Source organism: Stegostoma tigrinum, chromosome 18, assembly GCF_030684315.1.
Source record: "Stegostoma tigrinum isolate sSteTig4 chromosome 18, sSteTig4.hap1, whole genome shotgun sequence".
NCBI classification, from domain to species: domain Eukaryota; kingdom Metazoa; phylum Chordata; class Chondrichthyes; order Orectolobiformes; family Stegostomatidae; genus Stegostoma; species Stegostoma tigrinum.
Window position 1 is genome coordinate 51,060,510 of NC_081371.1, and position 13,832 is coordinate 51,074,341.

General features: G+C 39.8%; 1 protein-coding gene across 7 annotated transcripts in view; it reads right to left on the minus strand.

The window, feature by feature from the left end:
* Positions 1–818: 818 nt before the first annotated feature.
* ttc41 (tetratricopeptide repeat domain 41) overlaps positions 819–13,832 on the minus strand; it is a 62,093-nt gene continuing 49,079 nt past the window's right edge. For 5 of the 7 annotated variants that reach the window (XM_048548597.2, XM_048548598.2, XM_048548596.2 and 2 more), the window contains exons 13-16: positions 7,643–7,792; positions 5,507–5,640; positions 3,059–3,185; positions 820–2,981 (exon numbers count right to left, since the gene is read on the minus strand). In XM_048548597.2, coding sequence (XP_048404554.2) covers positions 2,219–2,981; positions 3,059–3,185; positions 5,507–5,640; positions 7,643–7,792 — 1,174 coding nt within the window. In that variant the 3' untranslated portion in view covers positions 820–2,218. Of the gene's footprint in view, positions 2,982–3,058; positions 3,186–5,506; positions 5,641–7,642; positions 7,793–13,832 lie in introns of all 7 variants that reach the window. The other 2 variants (XM_048548600.2, XM_059652531.1) reach the window with 2 other exon arrangements.

The following is a 13,832-nucleotide window of genomic DNA, read 5'->3' on the forward strand; positions in this document are numbered from 1 at the left end:
ACTGAGTCAGAGTTAGAATACAGACATCAGAGTTTTGCATGAGCGAAAGTTTATGCATACTGAAACTAGGAAGTCTGGTCGGGGAACACGAGAATGGTTGTGCTGGAGTATCAAAGGCAAGGGTTGAGAATTTCAGTTGTGGACGAGCTAAAGTAGAGACAGAGACAGAGGCGGATAACACTGCAGGAATGGGATATTTTGCCAATGGACAGGACTGGAAGTTAAGTTCAAGGTCAAATAGGACAGAAAAGTAGTGAACAGTCAGGTCCATACCAAAAAAATTCTGGTTCAACCTGAAACAGCATCCAGGGAGTAGGATGTATTTTAGTCAAGGCTGAGGATCATGTAATTTTATTCCCAACAATCACAAACAGTGATGACACAAAGATGAGAACACATTTGTGGTAACGGCTGAAAGCATTGGCTTTAGACTTTCCGATGTTTAATTGCAAAATGTAACAAATCAGAGGTGGGACGGTGTATCTTTCTTGTGAGAAAATGAAGGTGGTTTCAGGAACAGCATCTCATATTTTGCTTGGGAACCCTGCAGCCCAATGGTCTCAATGTGGACTTCACAACCTTCAAATTCTCCCCACCTCTGACCTTATCCCAAAACCAGCCCAGCTCATCCCCACCTCCTTGATCTGTCCATCTTTTCTCCCACCTCTCCACTCCTTCCACCTCACTGACCAATGTCCACTCCCACCTCCTACCTACCAGCCTCATCCTCGTCTCCTTGACCTGTCGGTCTTCCCTTGCCTGACCAACCCCCATACTAACTCTCCACCTACACTCACCTTTGCTGGCTCCATCCCCGCCTCCTTGACCCGTCCATCTCCTCTCCAGCTATCTGCTCCTTTATCCATCTTCCATTCGCCTCCCCGGCTCTCTCTATTTATTTGAGTCCCTTCCCCTCCTCCATTTCTGAAGAAGGGTCCAGACCCAAAACATCAGCTTTCCTGCTCCTCTGATGCTGCTTGGCCTGCTGTATTCATCCAACTCGACACCTTGTTATCTCTAGATCCTTAGACTGAATTTGTAGATTACTGATCCAGTGGCATTACCATTCCACTCCAACCTCTTCCGATAATATACACTCAATAAAATTTATTCATTAATACAGCTGAGAATTGACATTGCAGTTAAAACAGAGTGGAGAAATTCCAAAGTGAAATACATGGATAACAGCAGGCAGCTATCTGATTATTTTACAAAGAAAGTAACAAATTCTAAGAAATTGTTGGACCTACTGGAAAAAGAACATTTGAACTTTAACATGCAAAGTTAAAAAGTGTTGTTTTGTATGTTTTTACTATATATATTGATTGATCTGAACATTAGAAAGGGAAATCTGATATCATCTGAAGGAATTCATGTGACCAAATGGAATGCAAGAACTGGTGATGGCAGGTATATTAGAGGGTTAATTGAGAGGGAATTGGTGGCATAAATATGGGGAGCTAATAATCTGAATCAGCGTGGGTTCTCTTATAGTGCAATGGTAGTGTCTCTAACTTTGGACCAAGAGACCCAGGTTCAAGTCCCATCTACTCCATAGGTGTGTACTAATATCTCTGAATAGATTGATTAGAGGAAAAAAAAATCTGAACCAGGAATCCTGGGTTCAAGTCCCACCTGCTCCTGAGATGTGATATAACATTCCTGAATTGATTGATTAGAAGATATCTAGTCTATTTCCTGGTTGGCTATAAACTGTCAAATAATCAATGAGCTGTGAGTTATATCATTAACTGAAATAAAACTGTCATTAAAAGTGTCATTAAAAGTGTCGACTTAACACTTTTTAAACACAGTTATCTTCCAATGAATGACAACCACAAGAGTTGATTGTAACAATGCTGTCAAAAAATACTATTCCACAGATATTGCTATCTCGTAGTTTTGACTAGTTTTCACGTTTTATAAATCTCCATTTTTAGTGTCCCTTATATTGAATTTAAAGAACAGAATAAAAGAAAGAAATCATGCTTTTCATTTTTCTCTTTTATTGGTTAGTCAATACCTGTCTATAACATCCTTAGTGCTGCTAATTAGATGTCCAGGGTTCTACTCTCCAAACTGGTAAACGAAAGGAATGCAAGAATGATATCAGTTGAGACATCCTCTAATATTTCAAACTTCATTCAGTTTGAACATGCATCTTACTGGGCAGTTCTACCTGAAAGCAAAACAAGTTACACAGAAATCTCAGTCAAATCTACTGCCAGATGGCTTTATACTTGGGTGTATTTATGTGGTGCACATTCCAAGTTATTTCAGGATTCTTTTTCAGCACATGTCTCATGGATGAGAAAGGCTTTTTAAGAGCTGGGTGCAGTCCTGGTGGGTGATGCCAAGCTGATTGGTATATGATTCTGAGTCTTTCTGATCCTGCTTTAGTTCTTAAAGGTGGTACTAAAGTGTTAATATTAGGCCCAAACGCAGACACTTTGCAAGTAGTTAATGGTCTGCAGACTGAATCGAGCAAGGACTGTTTTTTGATTGTTGTTGATAAATTGCTTTTAATATCTGGGTGATTAGATTTTGGCTGTTCCATCCATAAAGTTGGCCTTGGAAGCAAAGCATGTTTAGAAATATATAATTTTGAACCAGATCTTGAATTGGTTAAACACTCCTCTTCAAAATCGGCATTATAATCTATTATATCCTGGTTGAGTACCACAGGATCATCAGAATATGTGTTATAATCAACGCCTGTTTGTGCCTTTTCCACTGAGCGGTCAACAGGTTGTGCTTGTGCAGAGTTGACATTGGCAGTCATCTGCGGGCTGTCACCTTGGCTGCTGGCTAAAGTCTTCGAATCAAGGTGTATCTTTGATCTTTCATATGGACATTGTGAATGAGATTCTGGCTGATCATCTTTCTTTGCTGTGACCAAACTGGTAGACACTTTAGGACTATCCAAACTCATCAAAAGTGTCATATCTTTGCAGACTTGTTTCTCTGTATGTTTCAGTAGCCTGTGTGGAAAAAGGTACTTCTGAGATACAATACTTAATATTTTTTTAAAAATTGAGAACATCCAAACATGTCATACCTTCGCACCTCCATTGTTAAGTGATGATTAGGACCCAGCAGTTCAGTTAGTAAGTCAAATGAGTGTTGTAAACGTTCTGCTGCTTTTTTTCTGGCCTGAGAATTGCATTCACTTTTTAATAGTTTACCTATTTAGAGAAATGTAAAATTGCAAAATACCAAACAGCAGATTTCACACTTTCCATTGCACAGGTTGTCTTTTTTCTTTATATCATGTACAAATAACCATATCTAGAAGTCCATGTTTTCATGCAGAAACAATACTTCATTTAAGCTTACACAGAATTGGATTTTCATAGGATCAGTTATTGCTGTAACAAATGTCAGCTCAGTTTTGCTAATAGCAGCATGATGAGCAAATGAAGAAAACAATACTGGTTTTGGATACTGGAGGGACTTTTCAGTGATAAGTCAAGATTCAAAATGTCAAAACTATTCAGCACCTTCACAATCTTCCAAGTCTGACAAAGCTGGAGTTCCATCATGAGCTTGTCACAATAGTGGTACCATTTGGACTATCAATTTTCAACTCTAGTTTTCATCTAGTTTTTCATCTAGTTTTAATATCTGAATCCTTAATGGACTATAATGGTTTTAAACAGGAAGAAATACGATCTTAAGCTGTCAGTTGTGGTCACCTGCTCAGGTTGAACCAAACTTAAAAAACCAATATGAGATAAAATAAGACAGAATAAGACAAAATTAATATTTTATCAAAGGCACTAAAACTCAGCCAGATATGAAGAAACTGCCCTCTCCTATTTTTGATTTTCATGTTTCTGGAAAGTTAATAAGCTAGGATCATCCAGCTTGGAATAAAAAAAAACAGCCAAGGGAATGTACATGCAAACTGCATTTCAGAAAAACAACTTTTGGACTGGAGAGAAAGAACATGGATTGGCAACAGCAGGACTGAAAGGCACTCTCTCTCTCCCCATTTCCTTCTCAACAACTCAAAAGCCAGCACCAGTGACAGAACAACTCAAAAACATTCACTCATCCACAACTCAAGGATTCTACAAACTTCAATACAGATCATGATACAAGCCATCAGCAAGACAGCCATGTTCTAAAATTCAGCTGTAACAACTCAAAGGCTCTTTCAAAACTTTTTAAACTGCTTATGCTTTATTTTCCTATTGTATTAGACATTTACTGTTTTACAAATTTCTATGTGCATATATGTCTGATTTTTTTGGGGTGGGGCATTAGTAAGTAATGAAATTCCTCTTTTCCTTTCACTTACCAATGCTACATTTTAATTCAAACTTGTTTACAGGCTAAAAATAACTAAAACATTTTGTGGCAGGTAACCAAGGGGGACTTAAAAAGACAGGAACTAATTCATCCCTCCTCACCTGGTCATAAAACATGCTGGTTTTATGGACACAGTAGTATTTCATGACTGTTTTGTATAAATAAAAGGTGTTTGGTAAATATCTATGATTCAGTGATTAGCTTCAATTTGTCTGAATAGAATGAACTATACATTAGTAAATATTTTTCATGGATATCGTTTCGCTATAATAAAACTGCAACATGAATGAATAAATAGAGTTTGAAAATGCTAATTTCAGTAAAAATATACATTAAAATCATAAAAAAGTCACAATATATAGGACAAGGAGTAGACCATTCATCCTTATCTTTAGCTTCCTTTGCCATTCAATAAGATCTTATTGGATCTGGTTAGGACCTTAATTTCACTTTCCAGCTTGTTCCAAATACTGCCTTGTAGAACAAAAATCTGTCAACCCAGCCTTGAACACAGTCAATGATCCTGCTTACACTGCTTTCTATGGAATGCAATTCCAAAGATAAACAACCATCTGAGAGAAAAAATTTCTTCCTTGGCTTGATCTTGGATGGGAGAATGTTTATTCTGTAATTTTTTTTTGAAGTGTCACAAAAGCTGTAATTGCTTATAGCCCAAATGCTAAGTAACCTTGTTTTCTTTTTTTCTTCTTTTCTGCATCATTTGGTTTTATTTACAGCCTGCAAAGGTTTATTCTACTTGCATCTAGCCTGCACTTGCAGAAATATTAACATGCTTTTACTGAAACAAGTTTCAATCTATAGGATCTTATTCAAAGTTATCACCATCTTAATTATCTTTTTCTTTTCTAATTATGCTTTGTAAGTTGCTATGCCACTAATTCCCAGTCAGTTTTACTATGCAAATTGTCACAACGCATACGCAGATTGTGACCATGAAGCAGCTCTCTGTAGAGAGGATTTCAGAAATATCTCTTTCTCCTAACTCTGGAGTCAGGTCATGTATAGGTCTTTTCTAACTACTGGGTCATATGCAAAGCTGTGGGCAATTTATGAATGTGTGTATATTACTACTACAAAGGGCAGATAACAACAAGTTAATAATTTAGGAAACTCACTTATCCACAACACAAAGAAATAATAAAGGATATATTTATCAATATATTTACCTTACCTAGTTTATAGATAGTAATGGCTCTGTGGAGATTGATCTGATCTCTAATTTCTGAAGATGAGGCCCGCTGCATACTGTCCTCTTGAATTTTGACCACTTGCTCATAAAGCCTTTTTGATTGACTCCAGTCTAAGCTACAAATTAAGAAAGCATCACCGTCTGAAAGGATAAAGAGGCAATCTATTGAAAAGCCAAGCCACCCATCGAATAACCCGACCTTGTGCATTCCAAATAACAAAATCAAGGCAGATCATGCAAGTCAGCACCAAGAAGAGTTTCTGATGTGAAGTGCTCTGTAGTTATATCTTACACTTTCTCTTATAGTCATCTATGTTGCTTCCAAATTGATTTTCTTTTGAAAATATCCCCACTATTTACAACATACAGGAGGCATTTTCAGATCAAAACTGACTCAAACGCTATGCCCTTAAACTCCATGGGGCTACTATTGGATACCTGCAGCAGTAAAAACCTAAAATAAACCATATAAATGGCCGTTAGGTGTTTGCACCATTCTACTGGCAGTTCCAATGCTCTTCCACTGAAATAAGGAACAGAGACGGGCAGGACTTTTCCAAACCATTCAACTCCATCAAATGCAACTGTCTGATGTTTACATTTTCATGTATCATGTTTTTGTTCATGATTGACCACAGGATTTTCATTCATACTCAAAGCTGATGTTTAAATGCAGCATGAAAGCGTTTGTATCCATTTGAACAGAACACTGAAGCAAATTTCCTAGTAAACTATTTTTTGCAGCATCATTTTCTGTTACATCTCATGGGAGTAACTTGCTGGAAATCAAGCTATGCCATTCTTGGAGTCAACACAAAAGTTAAAGCTTTCAAACGGAAAGCAGAATTCCCCAATTCACCTGTCTTTCAGACCCAGGTTGACAAAACACAAGGACGAGATTGCCGCAATTAACAAGAAATGACAACAAATTATAACTAAACAGATTCGAACTAACAATAAACAAATTATGAACTTTCAACATGTAAAGTTTCTAGTTCAAACTCTAACTCCCTTCTAAACTCGCCTTCTATAGATAGATGCAGAGGAAAAAACTACATGAGTAGGATGGGCAGAGGAAATGACTATGAAGGCAATTCAATGGTACTTGATCATAGTGTCAGCTGAGATGGTTTATTTGGTTTGTCAGAATCAATTGCTCCTTGCTTCTCCTTTTCTGTATACTTCCACTCAATTAAAGTAGACACAGGATGACTGGTTCACACTTCTAAAGTCTCTGGCTTACCGTTTAAGGGTCACTGCTTTCATCAGTTGTTGAGGAGAAAAATGGACTAGCTCTCTTCAGGTTTAAGTGTCTTTTTAATTGAAGAGGAAAGAGACAGATCCTGTTCTTATGGAGATGCGATTGCTTCTACCATTTAGGGTGGCATGGTGGCTCAGTGGTTAGCACTATTGTCTAACAGCACCAGGGACCCGGGTTCGATTCTATCCTTGAATAAGTGTCTGTGTGGAGTTTGCACGTTCTCTCTGTGTCCGCGTGGGTTTCCTCCGAATGCTCCAGTTTCCTCCCACAGTCCAAAAATGTGCAAGTTAGATGAATTGGCCATGCTAAATTGCGCATAGTGCCCTGCGATGTGCAGGCTAGGTGGATTAGCCAGGGAAAGAGTAGGTGGTTGGGCTACTCTTTGGAGGTTCAGTATGGGCTGAATGGCCTGTTTTCACACTGTAGACATTCTATGATTCAAAAGATTCATACTCCCAAGCAGCCCAGCTATCATACAGTTGTTGATGAACAAAAGGACTTTGCATTGATAATTAATCACTAACTAAAAAACCAGTTAGCTACTTAGTGCCTGTGCACTGGAATGTATGTAGGATAAAATGCACCTGGGATTCCAAGCTTGATTTTCATCAAGAAGGTGGAACTTCTAGGTCTGATTTGCTACCTTTCCAACAGCCAAGCTGATATCAGCACTAATCTGTGCCATCCAATTCCACTTGTACCAAGAGACCACTGAACCAATACAAATGACTAACACACTTAAGCCATACATTCGCGGTACTACTGCAGACAAATTCATAGCAATTCATATTTTGGCCATAAAACATTTCACCTGTTTATTTTCTTAGGGAGGAAGAAGCATAGATTGTAACATTTACCTTTTTGAGTACTTAGGATAGCACAGCAAATCTGCCAGGGGTTCTAGTACGGCAGCAACTACAGGATGCAAATTTCCATACCATTTTTGCCTGATATCTAAAGCCTGTTTAAAATAATTTTCAGCTTCAAGCAGTTTATTTAAATGTAACCTAAAAAGAAAGAAATTTAAACTTTAGTTATTAGTGTTAAAATCTTAATTTTATTTCAAAGCAATGCAACAATTATACATGATAATAAAATGTGAGGCTGGATGAACACAGCAGCATCTCAGGAGCACAAAAGCTGACGTTTCGGGCCTAGACCCTTCATCAGAGAGGGGGATGGGGTGAGGGTTCTGGAATAAATAGGGAGAGAGGGGGAGGCGGACCAAAGATGGAGAGAAAAGAAGATAGGTGGAGAGGAGAGTATAGGTGGGGAGGTAGGGAGGGGATAGGTCAGTCCAGGGAAGACGGACAGGTCAAGGAGGTGGGATGAGGTTAGTAGGTAGGAGATGGAGGTGCGGCTTGGGGTGGGAGGAAGGGATGGGTGAGAGGAAGAACAGGTTAGGGAGGCAGAGACAGGTTGGACTGTTTTGGGATGCAGTGGGTGGAGGGGAAGAGCTGGGCTGGTTGTGTGGTGCAGTGGGGGGAGGGGACGAACTGGGCTGGTTTTGGGATGTGGTGGGGGAAGGGGAGATTTTGAAGCTGGTGAAGTCCACATTGATACCATTGGGCTGCAGGGTTCCCAAGCGGAATATGAGTTGCTGTTCCTACAACCTTCGGGTGGCATCATTGTGGCACTGCAGGACCAACAATTATACATTATTGATGCTAATAATAGGATTGCAACCATATTAACAATATCACCAAAAAAGAATTACGTTTAAGTAGCATCTTTCACAACCTCTGAATGTCTCAAGGCACTTTACAAATTAAATACTTTTGAATTGAAGTCAATGGTGTAATTTGGAAAGTGCAGCAACCAATTTGCATTCCCATAACCACAATGTGACACTGATGAGGTAACTCTTTTCTTTTTCGTGACGTTGGTTGAGGGATAAATATTCGCCAGAACACACAGGACAACTGAGCTCAGTTGGCTAGATGGCTGGTTTGTGATGCAGAATGATGCCAACAACATGGGTTTAATTCCCACAATAGCTCAGGTTACCATGACAAACTCTCCTCCTCAATCTCTCACCTCACCTGAAGCGTTGTGACTCGGGTTAAACCATTACCTGTCATCCGTCTAATGAGAGAACAGCCACATGGTGGTAAGATCATGGCAACTTTACCTTATTACGCACTTAATAAAATAAGCAACATAAAAACAAACTTAAGTATGAACATAATGTTAACAGTTTGTCTGATCATTTGAACAAAACAATTTTGAATTGAGGAAAAGGTGGCTATCATACATGATCAATCTGTTAAGAGCATAACCCCATAAGACGTAGGAGTGGAAATTAGGCCATTCAGCCCATTGATTCTGCTCTGTTATTCAATCATGGCTGATTGGGGTTGAGAAACCTTTCTCCCCCTTTCTCCCCATAACCCTTGATCCCCTTGACAATCAAGAACCTATCTATCGCCATCTTAAATGTACTCAAAGACCTGGCCTCCACAGCCTTCTGTGGTAGTGAATTCCATAGGTTCACCACTCTCTGGCTGAAGTGGTTTTCCCTTATCTCTGTTCTAAAAGGTATTTCCTTTACTCTTAGGCGGTACCTTTGGGTCCTAAATGGAAACATTTTCTCAAAGTCCACTCTGTCCAGGCTGTTCAGTATTCTGTAAGTTTCAATTAGATTCCCATCTCATCCTTCTAAACTCCATCGAATATAGACTCAGAATTTTTAAACGTTCTTCATATATTAAGCTTTTCATTCCTGGGATCATTCTTGTGAACCTCCTCTGAACCCACTCCAGGGCCAGTACATCTTTCTTAAGATATGGGGCCCAAAACTGTGCACAATACTCCAAATGTGGCCTGACCAGGTCCTTATGGAGCGTCAGAAGTACATCTCTGCTTTGATATTCAAGTCCTTTCAAAATAAATGCCAAAGTTGCATCTGCCTTCCTAACTACTGACTCAACCTGCACGTTTACCTTGACAGAATACTGGATTAGAATTTCAAAATCTCTTTGTACTTCAGACTTCTGAATTTTCTGCCCATTCTATTCTTACCAAAGTGCATGACCTCACACTTTCCCACATTGTATTCCATCTGCCACTTCTTTGCCCATTCTCCTAACTTGTCCAAATCCCTCTGTAGCCTCCCAGCCTCTTATACCTGTCCCTCTACCTATCTTTGTATTGGCTGCAAACTTAGCCAGAACACACTCAATTCCTTCATCTAGATCATTAATGTATAAAGTGAAAAGTTGTGGTCCCAACACTGACTCTTGCAGAACACCAGTTGTCACCGGCTCTCATCCTGAGAAAGACCCCTTTATCCCCATTCTCTGCTTTCTGCCAGACAGCCAATCTTCTATCCATGCTAGCACCTTGCCTCCAACACCATGGGCCCTTATCTTACTCAGCAGCCTCCTGTGTGGCCTCTTGTCAAAAGCCTTCTTGAATTCCAAGTGATAACATCCATTGACTCTCCTGGATCTAACCAGCTTGTTAATTCCTCAAAGAATTCTAACAGATTTGACAGGCATGACCTCCCCTTGATGAAGCCATGCTGACCTTGCCCTATTTCGCTATGCACTTCCGAGCATTCAAAAAACTCATCCTTTGCAATGGACCCCAAAATCTTACCTATGATCAAGGTTAGGCTAATCGACCTGTATTTTCGCATCTTTTGCCTTACTCCCCTTTTTAAACAGGTGTGTCATAGTAGTGATTTTCCAGTGCTCTGGGACCCTCCCTGACTCTAGCAATTTCTACAAGATCACTACTAACGCCTCCAATATCTCTACAGCGATCTCCTTAAGAACTCTGGGTTGTGGTCCATCAGGTCCAGATGATTTATCCACCTTCAGGTCATTTAGATTTTTTAGCACCTTCTCCTTGGTGCTGGCCACCATACTCAGCTCTGCACCCTGACTCTCTTGAATTTTTGGGATATTACTCATGTCTTACTCAGTGTGAAGGTTGATGCAATGTAAATTATTCAGTTCCTCAGCAATTTCCTTGTTCCTCACTACTAACTCTCCAGCATCATTTTCTAGCGGTCCAATGTCCACTTTTGTGCTTTATATATGGAAAGAAACTCTTTCTTATAATCCTCTTATTACTGGCTAGTGTACCCCCATATTTAATCTTCTCCCTCCTTGTTTTTTTGTTGCCCTCTGCTGGTCTTAGTAAGCTTCCCAATCCTCTGGTTTCCCAATGTTGTTTGCCACATTATATGCTTTCTCTTTTGTTTTTATGCTATCCCTGACTTCCCTAGTCAGTCATGGTTGCCTCATCTTCCCTGTACCACGCTTCTTTTTCCTAGGGATGAATTTTTGCTGTGTCTCCTAAATTACTCCTGGAAACTCCTGCCATTGGTGTTCCACTATCTTTCCTGGTAGGCTACTCTCCTAGTCAATTCTGCCCAGCTCCTCTCTCATGCCCCTGTAGTTGCTTTTTTCCCAGCTGTCATACCGTTACCTCTGATTCTATCTTTTCCCTCTCAAATTGCAGAGTAAATTCAATCATATAATGATCACTGCCTCCGAAGGGTTCCTTCACCTTAAGCTTCTGTATCAAGTCTGCCTCATTGCACAACACTAAATCCAGTATTAGGATATAGCAAGGACTGCAGATGGTGGAGTCAGAGTTGATACAGTGCGAAGCGGGAGGAACACAGCAGGGCAGGCAGCATCAGAGGAGCAGGAGAGTCGACGTTTCAGGCCTAGACACTTCATCGCTCCACACTGTATCGACCAAATCCAGTGTTGCCTGTTCAGTTGAGGGCTCTACCACAAGCTGCTCTAAAACGCCATCTCATAGACATTCCACAAATTATTTTTCTTGCAATCCACTACAACCTGATTTTCCCAGCCCACCTGCATATTGAAATACCCCATGATCATTGTAACTTTGCCTTTCTTACACACCCTTTCTATCTCGTGGCATATCTTGCACCCCAGCTCCTGATTACTATTTGGAGAGCTGTACACAATTCCAACTATTTTTTTTAAACATTTGTGGTTCCTCAGCTCTACCCACAGAGATTCTACACCATCCGACCCTACTTCATTTCTTAGTATTGACTTAATTTCATTTCATACTAATAAGGGAAGCCCAACCTCTCTACCCATCTATCTTTTCAGTAGGATGTACATCCTTGGATATTCAGCTCTCAATCCTGATCACATTGCAGCTATGTCTCTGTGATACCCACCATGTCATATCTGCCAATTTCGATCTGCGTCACAAGCATATTTACCTCATCTCATATACTGTGTGCATTCAGATATAACACTTCCAGTCCTGTTAACTGAATTCTCTACCTGGTGTCATGAACAAAACAGAAATGAAGTGGAGAAATCCAGCTCATAACAGCACACAAAGTTAGTGTTGCTTCTCAATTCAATGGTGGTAGTGTTCGGCTGAGCTACTCCCAGGCTTCTGTCTCCCACTGCTGGCAGAAGGTATGGTAACTAAATTTGCAGGTGACACATTAGTAGGAAACTATATTGTGAGCATGACCTAAGTAGAATATCGATCAGTATAGATATGTTAAGTGGGTGGACAAGAATCTGACAGATGGCGTAAATGTGAAAAATGAAAAATTGTTCTCCTTGAAAGGAAGAATAAAAATGTGGAGAATGAGGTCCTGGGGAGTATTGATGAACAGAAACCTCGGAGTGCCGGTTCATAGTTCCTTGAAAGTAGAATTGCAGGTGGACACAATAGAGAAGAAGGCATTTTGTATGCCTGACTTTACTGGTCAGTGCATTGAATATAGGAGTTGTGACATTATTTTGTATTGTACAGGATATTGGTTAGGCCACTTTTGGAATACTGTGTGCAATTCTAGTCTCCCCGCGATAGGAAGGATGTTGTGAAACTTTAAAGGGTTCAGAAAAGATTTATAATAATGTTGCCAGGATTGGCAGGTTTGAGCTAAAGGGATAGGCTGAATAGGCTGGGACTATTTTCCCTCAGAGGCTGAGGGGTGACCTTAAAGAAGTTTATAATATCATAGAGTGAAATGCCAAGGTCTTTTCCCAGGTAGTGGAGTCCAAACCTAAAGGTTATAGTTTTAAGGTGAGAGGGGAAAGATTTAAAAAGGACTTAAGGGGCAACTTTATCATGCAGAGGGTGGTGCATACCTGGAATGAACTGTCAGAGGGAGTGGTGTAGTCTGGTACATTTACAATGTTTTAAAGGCATCTGAATTTGTATTTGATTAGGAAGGGTTTAGAGAGATATGGGCCAAATGCTGGCAAATGGGACTAGATTAATTTAGGATATCTGGTCGGCATGGATGAGTTGGACTGAAGGGTCTGTTTCCGTGCTGTATGGCTCTATGACTCTATGACTGCAAATTCTAAGGTATAGAGAAATCTAGGTATTCTAGCACATAAGTCACAAAACATTAGTATGCGAGTAGATAAAGTGATTAAGACGATCAATGGTATGCTATTCTTTATTACAAGAGGAACTGAACATAAAAGTGAAGGTTGACATTTTATTTATACTGTGCAATTTTGGTCTCCTTATTTACGGAAAGATGTAAATTTGAGGCAATTCAGCGGAGGTTTATTAGATTGATAGCTGGAGTAAGGAGAGATTGAACAGGCTGACCTTATTTTCACTGGAGCTTAGAAGAGTGAATGATGATTTAATTGAAGTCTACAAGATTCTGAATGGTCTTGACAAGGTGGACATGGAAAAGATGTTTTCTCTTTCTCACAGGTCTAGAACTAAGGGACACGATTTTAATATTAGGGGCCGGCTGTTTTGGACAGAGATGAGAGGGATTCTTTTCTCTCAGCAAGTTGTGTGGCTTTGGAACTCTGTCTCAAAAAGTGGTTGAGGGGGTGTCAAGAGGGACCTGAAGATGGGAAGACTTTGTACGATATAACAGGGTAAAGGGAGCAAGTTAAAAGACTAAGAATGATTTGGACTTTATCTGCAATGCTACATATCTGCATGGTATCTGCATGGAGTCTAGAGCAGCATATAATCATGGAACATGGTGTTTTCGTAGAATTAATTAGTTAGTTGGTGTCGAAAAATAATTTTCCATATTTCAATGTATTAGTTATC